The sequence below is a fragment of the Spodoptera frugiperda genome, chromosome 25, assembly GCF_023101765.2.
Source record: "Spodoptera frugiperda isolate SF20-4 chromosome 25, AGI-APGP_CSIRO_Sfru_2.0, whole genome shotgun sequence".
NCBI classification, from domain to species: domain Eukaryota; kingdom Metazoa; phylum Arthropoda; class Insecta; order Lepidoptera; family Noctuidae; genus Spodoptera; species Spodoptera frugiperda.
In genome coordinates, this window is record NC_064236.1 from 16,077,312 (window position 1) to 16,093,013 (window position 15,702).

At 33.4% G+C, this 15,702-nt stretch overlaps 1 protein-coding gene and 1 long non-coding RNA gene across 2 annotated transcripts; one reads left to right on the top strand and one right to left on the bottom strand.

Annotated features, from left to right (window-relative positions):
- Nucleotides 1-1,489: 1,489 nt before the first annotated feature.
- LOC126912328 (bromodomain-containing protein 4-like) lies at nucleotides 1,490-3,205 on the bottom strand. Its single transcript, XM_050704020.1, has 2 exons — nucleotides 3,052-3,205; nucleotides 1,490-2,450 (listed from the first exon to the last, which is right to left on the bottom strand). The coding sequence occupies exons 1-2, from the start codon at nucleotides 3,068-3,070 to the stop codon at nucleotides 2,137-2,139; spliced, it is 333 nt and encodes a 110-aa protein (XP_050559977.1). The 5' UTR covers nucleotides 3,071-3,205; the 3' UTR covers nucleotides 1,490-2,136.
- Nucleotides 3,206-3,291: 86 nt separating this feature from the next.
- Nucleotides 3,292-5,517, top strand: LOC118275162 (uncharacterized). The gene is made up of 2 exons (XR_004783548.2): nucleotides 3,292-4,337; nucleotides 4,417-5,517. It is a non-coding gene; the product is annotated as an uncharacterized LOC118275162 (long non-coding RNA).
- Nucleotides 5,518-15,702: the final 10,185 nt, after the last annotated feature.

A 15,702-nucleotide genomic window follows, 5' to 3' on the forward strand; every position in this document is an offset into this window, starting at 1 on the left:
GGCCAGAGAGTTCACTATGAAATTATGTGCTTATGACTGATACCACAAACGCTCCGTATCTTCGTTATTTTCAGCATCACAAGTTACCTATGAAAATTTTAATGTTTAAAAAAAAAAGAGAAGTCTTACGTTACTCATATTATTTTATTATATTTTGACTGTTCTTTTTCACATTTTTGTGATTTGTACACTTTCTGATGTTGTCGCCTCTTTATTTAAAAAGATTTAATATAATCATGTATTCAAATAAAAACAGAATTCTGTTTGATGCGAATTGTAATAACTTTATTACCATATTTATTCTTCTGTTCGTCATTTTGTTGGGGTAACAAAGCGAAATGTTATGTTGCGTTCCAGGTTTTTACAGAATTTCATGTGAAAATGGGAATAGTCTGCTTATTTATACGAAAAACTGATATTGTTACGATTATCTTTAAAAGCAAATGTTTTCAGTGTAATAATGTAGCTTTAGAGTATTTTGTTTCTGAATTTACAAATGTTCATTTTTGTAAAAACATAGGTTTTTCAGACGTGGACCGGCCCTTGTTGCGTTCGGAAAGACTAAATTGTCGTAACTAAAAATATTATTTTACAAATATTTCTAAGGTACGCATACATGCATATATATAATTTATATATATAATGTCATAAATATTATTTATGTCATAATTATATTAATTGCGCAGCAGTAAACATTAATGACTCATTTACTCCCTGCGAGGCGATTGCTGAGGGTATGGAGACATACTGGTATGCACCTAGTAACAAAAATAAAGACAAATATGAAAAACTAACTGTACTCTTATTGTGAGTACAGCAAATGTACATTAATTATAAAATTTACTGTACGGTTAGCGCGGCGGCTATTCAAATTTCAAAGACTACTTTGTTAATCAAATTGTCGCAAGAGCAACTAACAAGAAGCAAGACGTTTTGGCTTGGGCAAAGTGTTATTAGGATTTTTTTTAATATTTCTAATGTTTCTCAGCATATTCATAGAATGGAATTATTAGTCATCCTAATACATGAGACTTGCAACATATGCAATAAAAAGTAGGAAATAAATAAAAATAAATGGCTGCTCTACCTACACTTAGGGGGAATAAAGGCGTGATGTTATGTAAATTGGATCCGAAACATGTTTCTGTGGAAATGAGATAATTATGACCAATAACTTAATTGATTTAATTTACTTTAATTAATTAATAGATGCCGTGTTCTTTAATTCAATGCATGCTGTGATGTCCTGCAAATGTTGCGCATTGGTAATAAGGTTACTGATATGAAATTTGAAGTGAATATTAATTATTTGCAATAAGTAACTGGATGTTAAAATTAATTAATAAAAAAACCGTATTAACAAAAAAGCTTTCTAGCAGTCAATTCAGTTTGAATTGAAAGGAGTACAAGTTTGGGATCAATCTACAATGATATTATAATCTTAGAGAATCTGGGTGACAAAAAATAAATCTGTAATAAAAAGCTGAAATATGTTTTGTTATTTATTGAAGAGACAATATTATAGTACACATAGTTTCACAATATAGGACTAGAATTAAGAAAAATAAACACCATCAGGCTTTTAGGTTTATCTGAGGCCCCGTCTCCATATTTGAACACAATAGTCGCAATTCGTAGGAAAGATATCAAAAAATATCCATTAAATTTTCATAGTATTATTAAAAAATAAAAGAAATATTACAACAACATTTACCATTAGTAATAATAATATATAATCTGAGATGACTGAATGGTGATGAAATTTTCAGCAAAAAATACGTATATATTTTTTAAAGAACCTGGATATTATAATTATTAGCCTGTCGATTTTTATTACAATATTATCATCGTCACGGGTATTATATACCTAATATGTTACGAGGCTTTAGAAATAATGTTTTATCTGGGCGACGACTTATTTTCACTAACAACTCCTAGATAGAAAATGAAGAATGAACTATGAAGAAATTATTAGTAACCACAACAATTACGAACAGACAACATTAATTATTAGGTACCTTAACAACAACCATGAATTTACTTGAATTTATTTACTATTAAATTCACATAAAATAAGTAAATCCAACCATAATAACATTGAACAAGTAACACGCAGATTGGGATACAACGGAATTATTACATTGAAGGACCATTGTATGTAGTAGTAATGTGACTACAATCTAAATTCCACGCACAATGTTCGGGTTTTTGCTGCGGAGTCGGTTGGTCGGATGTACCCGCTATTTGCTCCTGTGCGACAGGTTTTGCCTTGACTTTCTTTGATTTCTTCTTGCTCTTTACCTTTTTCTTAGGTTTCCCATCAAGACGAAGAGCAGTTAGGGCTGCCACAAGGTCGGCCGATACGTTTACCGGCTCACAGTTCCTCTTATGTTTGTTTATGTTATTTTTCTTCTTTTTCTTCTTTTTCAATTTTGCTTTAGCATCCGGATCTGGAGAGCAAGAAAAGAATGATGACTTACATGAAAGAGCCATGCTTTGGCACAGATATGCCGGCTCGATCGGAATGATACAATGACCGCACAGAAGACCAGTGTGAAACAGTGTGAATCGTTGTGCTTCGCAAAGTGAGTAATGTTACAAGAAAAGGATAGTATTACCCTTCTCCTAATTTCCAAATATTCAATCTCCTAACCCCAAAAAGACAGGCAACGCATTTGTAACTCTTCCAGTGTTGCGTGCGTTCAAGGTCGGCGCAGATTGCTTACCATCAGGTGAGACGTCTGTTCGTTTCCCGCCCTATTTGCCCACCCCTAAAGTACTTAGAAATTGATGTTACATAATAATTGGGTCAATGGCTGAGAGAATTAATTGTTACAAGTCTTTACTTAGCAAAGCCAAAGCGTACTCGCATTTAACAAGATGATAATAATTCGCCATGGACGTGACATATTGACACACATATTGCGCAGCTGGAAAAATATATAAGTCCAAATACTACGTATCTATGTACCGCTCCAGAACGGCTGCTCACAAGGTTTATAACACATGTTCGCGGCTATCTAACTATGGAAATTTAGTCTAAGTACTGACCTTGTTTTAGTTTGTTCATAGTATAATCTTTGCACGTAATTGTGGCTGATAATTCGATGGAAATCTCGTTTAAAGTAATAAGTTGTAGTTGGCGTTGGTCTTTCAGCGTTTTCCAAAGGATTTATCGATTGGCTTTTCGCGCATGTGCAGTTAAGACACACATACATAAAGTAATGTTAAGATGCGTATAGACTGGTCAGAGATCGCAATAACGCAGCATTCTTAACATAAACGATTTAACTTTGATCATTTGTGTTAAAACGATACAAGGATGAAGCATAAAAAGATAAGTATTAATTTTTATGAATATGTAATTTTATTATTTAAAAAATTAACAGATGTTGATATAAAAATAATAAATATTTATTAATCATTAGTGAATAATAAAAAAAATCGGGTCTTCCTGGGTCTCCATCTTCTCCTCAATAAGTACAAATATTGTATTTTACCGATTATTTTTTTACGTAGCGTACTTCAAAATAGTTCGCTTGATGGTAACATAGTAACAGTTTTACAAACAGTAGGTCCATTAAATATGTTATCTTTTATTAAATAGCTCTTATGTAATATTTAATGATTTTAGCAAATCTAAAAAAAAACAAATGTAGCTTAAAAAGTCTTTGCTTGTTTCAGTTAGTAGTTAGTTAGTTAGGTTCAGTGTATAACCATCTCAAGACCTTTATTGGTTGTTGTATTTTTATTTGTATTCATAGGGTTGGCTGTCAGTATATTTACAATAAATCATCGTCTATGGTTGAAATAAGTGAAGTTCGATTTCAAATATTGTCATAATCGACTAAATGCTTGTTTTGATAAAATCAAGTTAGTGCTATATTTTGAAAGATATGCACGGAAAATTTTGAAATTTTGGCAGTAAAAGCGGAGAGATCATGTATTACCTGATAACGAAGACATTTTTAGATTAAATGTGAATACTTCAGTGATTTAATGATATGTTTTCGTAGGGTGTATTTTTATGATTTCGTTTTAAAAGCAGTATTTTTGTAACGCAATTACATTGCAGATTAAATTAAAAGTAGTTAAAATTATCTTATTTAATCATAGTTGCAGCGAAGACTTGAAGTAAGATTTTTTTTATGGTAACTTTTCGTTACAGATATTATTGATCGTTGGGCCTACGCCTGGCTTTTGGTGACGTTAAGTTATTTTCGTACAATTTTTTTGAAGATTAAGAATAATATCAGTGTTAAAGTTACCAGTTGCCGTTTTATCCACAATTGCATTGTATTATAAAACAGAACCGGATTCCGGACATCCCTGAACAGGTATTGTTAATTGACGCCACCGCGGCGGAAGTATCGATTTCCTAGGAACAAAGAATAAAATATTGTTTCTTTGTTGAAGGAGCTGGTGATGTTTGAGGGTCTATGAAGCAGAGTCCACCTGAGTACGACGTGCACGCAGTGGTCGAAAATCGGGTATTGTTAGATTTTCTCACTAACATAACCCTTTAACTAATGCGTCCATACATCAGGCGGTACAGAGGACTTATACTACAAAGATTTCTGAAGTTTAGTATCAAAGTGGTTATTGTCATATTAATTTTATATCTTATTACCTTTTTCCTGGGGAAATATGTAAACATAAGAGTGAATAAGAACGTTGGTCGCTATGTTGTTGTAAACTAAAACTCCTATTTAAATAAACTTATCAAGCGTTCAGTCTTTCCAACATAAATATGGGAGTCTTTAGTTTTGTGCAAAAATTTACACAGCACGTTAGGAATAACCTACTATACTTGATCAGACCAAGAAATAAAATTTACCGGAAGATACTAATTTTATTCTTGATTATGATATGTAATGGCATTTTGTCCATAATGGATTTATTGAATACATATCTGTTCAAAATATAATAAAATGGCTATAGCAATTTTAACAAATATTTTGTTTTCTAATTGTTCTTGTTTGAAGTACTTTCTATTGCTGAAGCTATTAAAAATTGATGTCAACTGCACTAAATGTTGTTATTGATGATATTATTTGTTAATGTAATTATGTTATGTATAAGCTATTAATTATGTAAAGTTTACGTTTACCTTATATTTTAAGTTTTAAATTGTGTTATTTCTTTTATAGTATATACACTTAGGAAGTAAGAAACGAAGCCATTAGCGAATTTTTCATTTGCACTGAAAAAAACGCTAATGTCTTTGTTATTTGTAATTGTATAAATTAATTATTATTAATTTTTAATTGTTTAAGTTTCAAGTATCAATTGTATGTACTTTTTTTTTGAAATATAAAATGTCACAAAATTGTAATTTCAGTCGATATTATCTTGATAATAGTTCAATAAACTGGTAATTGTCTTTTGGCTTCATTACCGATTGAATTAAATGTCTTATAATAGAAACATAATGTGTTGTAGTAGAACGTATAAAAATGTGTTGTCGTAGTAAGTAGAAAAAAGTGTAAAACTCGTCAAATAAATTAATATATATCACTTCATAGTATTTTATTACATTCAATGTACAATGAATTGTAACACAACACACTTTTTGACTAAAGTACACTTAGAGGTATATAGTTCATTTGTTTTGTTCAATTCATTATACACTTAAAAAAACTATCATGATGAAGAAGGGGCTGGCTTGTTCTAAGAATAAAATCCCCTAAAATAAATGGTAATTGGTACAAGACCAATAATATGGTTTCTTTACTTGACCTTTCTATCGTTAGTCATTTAATTAATTATAAATCTTTGTTCAAAAAAAAAAGATCACACTTTTGCTGATCTTGATTTCATAAATCTGTAATCCATAAAAAAGTCACTGGGATAATTATATTTATTTATTTAAACGCCAGATATTTATTTTTGGTATAAATAAAAAACATCGGTTATTTTGTCATATTTTTTAATATCCTCGCAAAATTACACAACCATCTTCCTTAGTCCTCGAAAGTTAAAAGTATTTAGTGTAAAGTTTGTTTTTATTCTATGGAATATTCTGTAAACATAAAACATGCCATCATTCTTAAAGTTAAAAGATAAATAACGTATAACAAAATAATAATACATGCATTGTATACAATTTATAAACCCACTTTTAAACATGTCGTGTTGTGAGTCACACACTGTGTATACAGTCGAAGAACCTAATACGAATATAGGACTCATAACCTTGTTGTTCTAAAGACACAATAACCTAATTTTAATAGCAGTTTCCAACTATAGCGTATCACATCTTTTATAATAATTTTCTGTTCTGTATTAATTATAGTTATAATAAAGAAAAGAGTTATACTGTTATTGAACCAGAATTTTTTTTACCAAAATAATAGATAATAATTACATTTATCGCAATATCTACAATTTCGATGGACAATATAGAAAGTATGAAATAAAAAGAAAAATTATCTATTTAAATGTTTGTTCAAGATATTCGTTTCTTAGGCACTTAACAATCGGATGATACGAGATCTTCTGAAGAATCGTTCCCCCACTACGCCCGTGGACTGTGGCTCCCTTGATATGCGAACTGCGTCCGCAATTCAGACGGCTCAGTGAGCTCGGCCGGAGTGGCCAAGCTCGCCGTACCGTCTCATAATCTCTATCAATCATACCATGATCATCTCACAATAAAGCAATCAAAAGTCCATTACTTATTACGGTTCTAATCTAGACACATTATTTCTCAAAAAATAGTCGAATATTTTCTCCTTGTTCTACTAATTATAGATTTTTGTTTCAGTTCTATCTGAGTCACGGCTGAAAGTTTTGGCATGAAATTGAAAATTGCCGTAATCAAATTATTGTAATAAAATATAGGTATTTTGAAGATAAAATTATTTTATTTTATAGGATGACTAGCTGACCCGGCAAACTTTGTACCGCCGCAAACATTATTTTCTCACCTTTTAAACCTTCCCTGGACTTCTACATATAATTTAAGACCAAAATTAGCTAAATCGGTCCAGCCGTTATCGAGTTTTAGCGAGACTAACGAACAGCAATTGATTTTTATATATATAGATAAAGATAATAGATAATAGATAATATAAATAAAATAATACTCAATTCTTTATAAGTAATAAAATGTACATAGACAACAACATTCTGGTTGGTTACAACTAAGTAAAGCGTCTATACTTTTCTAAAAAATAATTATTTCTGTGTAGTGTGTAGTAGATACAAACTGGAACGTTCTAATTTGCATTTGAAACTCAACATTTTGTGCATGATTCATTTCTATCGCATTAAAATAAGGTTTATTCCAGTTCTGTTAGTTATTATTTAAAAAAAAACCCAATGATTTTTCAATACACACTTTAATATTTAAAATATTTACAAAATTATAATCAAATGCAAATGCATGTGATTTTATTGTTTAGTATAATTAAACAAATTAGAAAATATGTCTTTATAAGTACAGATAATAAATTAGTGATATGGTTAATTTTGTAATTTAATTTACGCAATAATTTGTATTTATAGTTGGTTTTGCCTATCACCTCTTACCTAAAAGTTAATAAGTGTGAAGTACCACCTAAACTGACCCCTTCCTTGTTACTTGGTAATGTTACGTGACATTTATATGTAGATTGGTCATTTATCTAGGTTTAACTTTCCTTAAAATTTAGGACAGCTTGGTAAAACTGGCGCTAATGTTATTAATTTTATTTAATTAGCTACATAGTTATGCAACATTATTATGTAACATATTAATGGTTTCGACGTAGCACAGTGCTCCGATATTATAGCTACAGCGTAGCGCTCCGCTACGACGTGTTAAAATTTACATAACAGTGCTACGAAGTTTTTCTGATTGTTTTATTAAGATTATAAATAAAATATTACAAGTTACCAGTCAAAAATACTTCAGCTAACATACATTTTGTATGATTGGAATTAATAGATCAACACAATATTGAATTAGTCCAGTCAAATAAGGTTAAATCCCATCAAAAACATCCTGTAAAAAACCCAAGTCTCGCAGCTCAGTCTTTCTACCGTCAAAAGTTGTGAGATCCATGTAATACCAAGTCGGTTAATCTATTTAGTGTCTACTTGAAGGACCTTCTGTCTTAAGTTATTACATAAGTTATTATCATGCCAATATTAAAAACTAGCTTCTGCCCGCGACTCCGTCCGCGCGGATGTCGGTCTTCGCGTGGAAGTTTTATTTCTCCATTTTGAGTAACTGTGAAAATTACATCTTTTAAATATCTATTGGACCCAAATACGGCAAGGCCCATAATAATTAAGGAGATCCCTCTATTGAGCTACTGCTGTTGAGCAGAATAAAACTGAAAAATAAAGATTTTTTTTTACGTATTTTTCCAGGATAAAAAGTAACCTATTTTATGTCCAGGATAATAAGTTAATTATACCAAGTTTCATCGAAATCAAACCGTTAGTTTTCACGTGATGCCTGAACATATATAGACAGACAGACAAAAAATAATAATCACATATTTGGGTTTGGTATCGATCCAGTAACACCCTGCTATTTATTTTTTCTATATTTTCAATGAACAGAATTGACCCTTCTACAGATTTATTATAGCCCGCGACTTCGTTCGTGTGGAATAGTGACTTCCGGCAAATTTTGGTTTTAACCACACAGTTCCCGATTTCGCGGGATCTCTTCAAAAATGAGATGTGGAAGATATTCTAGGGAACTCCTCAAAAATCAACATAATGAGCTCTGCGTTTGAATTTAATAGATGTATACTCCCTTAGGGCATTGAAAAAATAGTTTAAAAACGGACTTAAACTAACGAAATATTATAATCTTTCCGAACTTAAGATGAAAAGTAACTTAAAACTAAAGAATTAAAGAAAGCTACGAATTACGAATTTATAACAATTAAAAAAGAAATTATATTACAACCTATCCTCAATGCTATAATACCAAGCCAAACCAAGCTTAAACTAAATAATTTAAAAGAAACGACTTAAATCTAATTAATTTATAAATTATAGACTTACAATTTTATTAAACAAACTAACTACAGAAACTACTAATAATCGATATCAAACTTAACCTACGTTAAATAATTTAACCAGGAAAACCCAACAAATAAACTTTTTAATAGAAAAATACAACGAAACCAATTTAGAATATACGAAACAGCAAGACCACTGCAGACAAATAAATAATCATACGACTTATAGCACACTATTTCCACAACAGTACCGAAGCGCTCGGCCGATACCCAACAAATACTAATAATAAAAACGATAGAAAACAAATAAAAACTATCCTATGTCCTTTCAAAGGTTCTAAACTATATCTGTACCAAATTTCAACCAAATCCGTCAAATAGTTGCGGAGATTAATGGTATAAGCATAGAATGTTCGACGTGATTCTTTAATTTGACATAACTTTTTTATTTATGAACCGATTGACATGAAACAAACACTAAATGTAAATTTAAGCATCCCACAATATATTCGTGAAAACCGCATCCAACTCGGATCAGCCGTTTCTGAGATTAGCGCGCACAGACGAACAGACAAACAGACAAACAGACAAACAGACAAACAGACAAACAGACAAACAGACAAACAGACAAAAAAAAAGTTAATTGCATTTTTGGGTTCGACATCGACATAACAATAACCCCTGCTATTTTTTTTATTTTTATTTTCAATGTACAGACAGCACTTTTCTACGATTTTATTATATGTATAGATATTTAACGTTTTAAACAAATAGATCGACTTGGAAGAAGAAGAAATGGTTCCATAATTTTTGCTGTAAGTGTGTACATACCTGGCTAATGTGACATAGAACGTGACTTTTAAAATCGCTATATCTCAGGAACAGTGATACTTACAGCAAAATTATGGAACCATTTTTGTAGAAAATTTTGAGATCTACAAATTACGTCTAATGTATTTTTCGATAAAACTTACGGTTTTTGAGAAAAACTCAAAAATCTTGAAATTTTGACCTTTGTCCCTGAATAACTTTTGAAGCAATCATAGGATATCTGGGGAATTTTAAATTTTTATTTCTTATTGTTAAATAAAGTCTTTGCCAAAATTTAGCTCTGTCGGAAATTTGTTCTTTCCTTATCATTTTCAGGTCTAAATTGACCGGATTATTCTTACTAATTAAGTCAATAAGTATTCGGAGCACTTTTCACCTGCTTACGAAAATGACACTCACTGACTTTCTATTAATTATACTCTTCTGACGCACCCTAAATATCCGAAGCCAGAAGTCCGTTGTCTATCCTGCAAAAGATAATATATTTAAGTCTCTGTTTACATCAAAAATAAAAAATTGCGCTAGACGCAATACTGGAGAGTCAATCGTTGGTTAATAATGTAATTACTTTACTGAAATAGGTTAGTTGTACGTAACTATACTATCTTTATTATGCTTATAAGGATTTAGAATAATATATATTAATATGCATTATTACTCAAATACTTACATCAGTTGAAACATTGATTGAGAAGTCACAAAGGCCTTTCAATTTATTTCGCCGGGCCGGAATTTTTTTCGCAGCCGTATGTTGTACTGCCATGCCTCCTGAAATAATAACGTAAAATTAAGTAAATATTTGACTCAAGTAATTTTTGAAACTTTCATAAGATCGTTCTGTTACCGAAATTTTCAAATGGTCACCTACTTTAACGTTCATATGTCAATATGAAATTTTATTATTTAGTTCGATAATAACAGAATAAAAATGATTAAAATTAACGATTTATTGTACACTCAATTTAGGAAAATAAACTACAAAAAAACATTTTAGGTGTGGCGTACTAGATGTGAATTGCGCATACAATTTACAAAAATAGACACAGAATAACATTTTAGCTATGTTAAAAATCAATTCATATTATGTTTAAAAATATACAGTCTACAGTGGAACATTATTGAACATTATTGATCTCACCCATTTTAAAGCACCCATTTTGATCTCACCCATTTTAAAGTATAAGGCAGGCAGAAAGTCCATCGGTGACAAACCCAGATGAAATCGGTTGAGATTAAACTAGGCCCGTGGCACCAAAGTATGGATGTCAAAACACACTTTGGTTACATGGACCAACTTCAATCACACCAAGATCTTGACAGTTTTTGTCATAAAGACTGCGCGTTTTGTTTCTTCTTGTATGCTACTGGAAGATCTGTAAAACATTTTCAATTGTCCCCATTTTAAAGTATAAGAAAGGTAGACAGACTTCAGCGATGACGACACGAGATAAATTCGGTTGAGATTAAACTTGGCCCGCGTTACCAAAGTATGGATGTTAAAACATATTCTGGTTTCAGGGACCAACTCCACTCTCACCAATATCTTGACAGATTTTTTCATAGAGATGATTCCGTTTGATTGTTTCACCTCGTATGTTACTGAAAGATCTATGGAACATTATCAATCTCATTCATTTAAAGGATAAGGCAGGCAGGGATTCCATCGGTGAGAAACCTTTGTGAACTCAGGTGGGATTAAACTTGGCCTGTGGAACCAAAGTATGGATGTTAAAACATACTGTGGCTTCAGAGACCAACTTCACTCTCACCAATATCTTGATAGTTTTTTGCATAGAGGCGATTCCGTACCATTGTTTCTCCTTGTGTGTATCTAAAATATCTATTGAACATTATCAATCTCATTCATTTAAAGTAAAAGGCAGGCAGGGAGTCCATCGGTGACAAACCTACGTGAATTCAGGTGGAATAAAACTTAGCCTATGGAACCGAAGTATGGATGTTAAAACATACTGTGGCTTCAAAGACCAACTTCAATCTCACCAATATCTTGATAGTTTTTTGCATAAAGGCGATTCCGTACCATTGTTTCTCCTCGTGTTTACCTAAAATATCTATTGAACATTATCAATCTCATTCATTTAAAGTAAAAGGCAGGCAGGGAGTCCATCGGTGACAAACCTACGTGAATTCAGGTGGAATTAAACTTGGCCTGTGGAACCGAAGTATGGATGTTAAAACATACTGTGGCTTCAAAGACCAACTTCAATCTCACCAATATCTTGATAGTTTTTTGCATAAAGGCGATTCCGTACCATTGTTTCTCCTCGTGTTTACCTAAAATATCTATTGAACATTATCAATCTCATTCATTTAAAGTAAAAGGCAGGCAGGGAGTCCATCGGTGACAAACCTACGTGAATTCAGGTAGAATTAAACTTGGCCTGTGGAACCGAAGTATGGATGTTAAAACATACTGTGACATATTTTAACAGATTTTTTCATAGAGAGGATTCCGCAACTTTGTATCTTCTTATATACAAGATCTGTAAACTCATGCTTGGTATATACACATTTTAAAAATAATTTAGTAACATCTTATACCTTGTTGTGAAAAATATTTCGGTGCCTCCGTTAAACGTGCCACATCGCGCTGTTGACTACGTAATAAATAGTGTTAGCTGCTGCTACATTGGATGACAGTTACTCCCACCTCAGACTACCTTCGACCTGGAATTCAAAAAAATTTTGCTCGCATTATACTTATACTGTTAACCCTAAAGTAATACGTCAGTAGTATACTTACTTTAAGCTGTCACTGTGTTAAATCCAGTCTAATATCGTTTAAGCTTGATGGAATGCTTCGGTCATGGCATCTCTTTGTTTTTACAGGACAAGTTGTCTGAAAAATACTTTTTATTTATTTTCATCGAATTAAATATGTTCCAAATAAAGAAAATTTAGTATTGTAAACACTTAGTTACGAGTTTGTTGTGGGGCGAACTAAATAAAATCCAAGTCTTTAAGTATAAATGTCTATTCATGAATACATAATAAAGTTACACTAAACACAATAGGTACATTAGAACATTTAGAACACAGGGTTATGAGAGATTGAGCTCGCTGTCATCGCAGCGGTAAGTCCCCTCTTTGAGGAGTGGCTAGAGAGGCGCCACGGCGTCCTCACCTACCGCCTGACGCAGGTACTTACGGAAGTTTCGGTACGTTGCTGTTCCTTATTAGGCGGGAGGAAACGCCCGGGTGTCATCACTTTGAGGACCGCCCGGAGGACACGGTAGAACATACGGTGGCGGTGTGCCCCGCGTGGGCTGAGCCACAGACCACCACAGATGGGGCCCAGTAGGGCTGATGCTTGATCCGGAGCTGAGGACTACCTAGCGGGTTTACCGGGGCTCCGGCTCGAAAAGCTGGAGAAGGAACGGGGTGGTTTTTGTCAGTAAGAGTCTGACACTCCCTCTCGCCTCGCCCAAGGCGGGAGAAGTCATAGGATGATTTTCCGCCTTCAGAAAAAAAAGGTCATGAGAGATAGCCATTTGTGTATCACGAGATGGCGAGCGGAGGCGGACTGTCGTGTCGTTCACATCCGCATCCCTAGGTGATCAGTTGCGCGTGCGCTGCGCATGCGCGCTAGGACCGCGGGCGAGCGGTGGCTCTCCTGCTCACCGTGTAGGTACAATGCCACTTACAAAAAGGCGGCGTGTTACAGTATAAATTGAGTGTTTTATTTTGATTGCGGATTAAGTTATACGTATAGTAGTATAGTATAGTTATATACTTATACCACTTATAAGTATATAACTATCGCTAAAATCGCATATTAATGTAACATAGTTTTTAATGGATACTACAAGTGCGAACTGTGGCTTTTATTTTAAAATAACAGGTACCAACATTTTGAAACAGAATGGAAGTCTTTTTAAATTGTTATTCGAATAGCGGTTACCAAAATACATCAACCTACAAAGTTTCAACTATGTAGGATTGTAGGCCGAACAGTTTTGGAAATAAATGGCTATGACATACGGACGGACGGACAGACAGACATGACGAATCTAAACCGTAGCCAAAAGGCAAAAAACTGACCAGGGTTCAGTTTTTTGCGCCTTTTGGCTACAGAACTCTAAAAACACAGTTTTTTCAGTAATGCTCGTGATTTTTTTACCTTTTTATTTTACGTAAATAATTTATTTATGTGAATAAAGGTAAATCTTAACCAACAAAATTAATGTAGCACAAAGTCTGATTCAAAATTCATTCAGTCACGATAAATCTGCTTGAGGCTATACGTGAGTAAAAAATTATGAAATCTTCAATTTTTACACAAATCCACCGATGACAAACCAAGATGAACTCGATTGAGGTTAAAGTTGGTCCATAGTACCAAACTATGGATGTTAAAACACAATTTGATAAAAGGGACCACCTTCACTCCCACCAATATCTTGGCAGATGTGTTGATAGAGAGCTGCGCAGGTGCTTCCCGTTTATTTCTTCTTCTGTGGTTCTTGAAAATAAATTTTATAACAGCTCGTAATTTGTCTATTCCTAAATACCTAATAGTGAAATCTTACCTTTTTGAAAATAATCCTTAATATCATTAGATCAGTGTAAGCTGCTGACTACTATTTCAAACTGGCATATGCTGTGAAATATGTGAAAAATTTAATAATTAATTGTGTCGTAATAAAAGTTTTTTGTTGTAAAAACGAAAAATGTTTTACTACTTAAAATAAATTTGCGCTATCAATATTGGTTTAGATTAAATATTTAAATGTCAATGTCAATGTCACACACTAAAGTGTATGTACCCGTAGCTACACATCATGCTATGATAAACCAGTATACACTGACTGTCAATTCTGCCGAAAGATCAGCCACCTGGACCAGCTAGGTCAGGCCAAGTGTTAGCGCAAGCTTACGCATCTCCCTTCCAGCATGGTCAGTGCACTGGTATGGGAACAGTCACTCCTGGTGATGTGCGTTAAAGTCCCCCAGTACCACCAACTGGGCCAAAGGGTATCCGCCTCCACCAGGTGTTGCGCTAATCTGGTCGTCTCCAAATCTCCGCTGTGCGACCGGTAGACACAGGCATAGAGAATTTTCTCCATGCCTGTGTCCACCTATATCCACAAGGTATCAGTTAGGGTCCTGTATTAACTAGGGTCCTCAAAGTCTCGGAGACGCCGGTAACAGCGCCACATGCCATATGCCTGCACGGGGAACGAAATTGTGCTCTAAAGAAAATCCTGGGTAGTTCAGGTATGATACGTCCGACGGACATCTGATCTGGGTCTCCGAGAAAAACAAGAGCGTAGGGTTCTCGATCTCAAGGTGATGATGGACCGCATTGAGATTAGAGTACAAGCCTCGAATGTTAGAGAGGTGCACTTTGAGGGAGAGGGAGTGCAGCCGCTGTTGAACCCTTTTTTACCCGACTGCGCCAGGTTATGTTTTTCGAGAGTATGTATGTATGTATAATTGTTTGGCACACTCTGCAGCCTAAGCGGCTTGATGGATTTTGGCTTGAGATGTGTCGTTAGATTCGTATTCACTGTGAGAGTGACACTAGATATATCAAAATAATAAAAAAACAAAATGGCGGGTTTTTGGCGCCAAATTCGAATATTCCTCACTCTCTAGCCTGAACGACTCGATGGATTTCAGCTTGATAGGGGTCGTTTAATTTGTATTTACTGTGAGAGTGACACTAGATATATCAAAATATAAAAAAAGAAAATAAAATAAAAAAGGTAATTGAAATAAAAATAGGTAATTTAAAAATCTAAAAAACCCCAATGCGTTTCTTTATATTATGAAAATGAATAAACCCTAAAACAGGTTTTTTCATTTTCATAATATGTATTTTAAAGAAACGCATTTTTTTTGCTCTTGTTTTCATGATGGAGTAGAGGATGGCAGTGAAATGTTC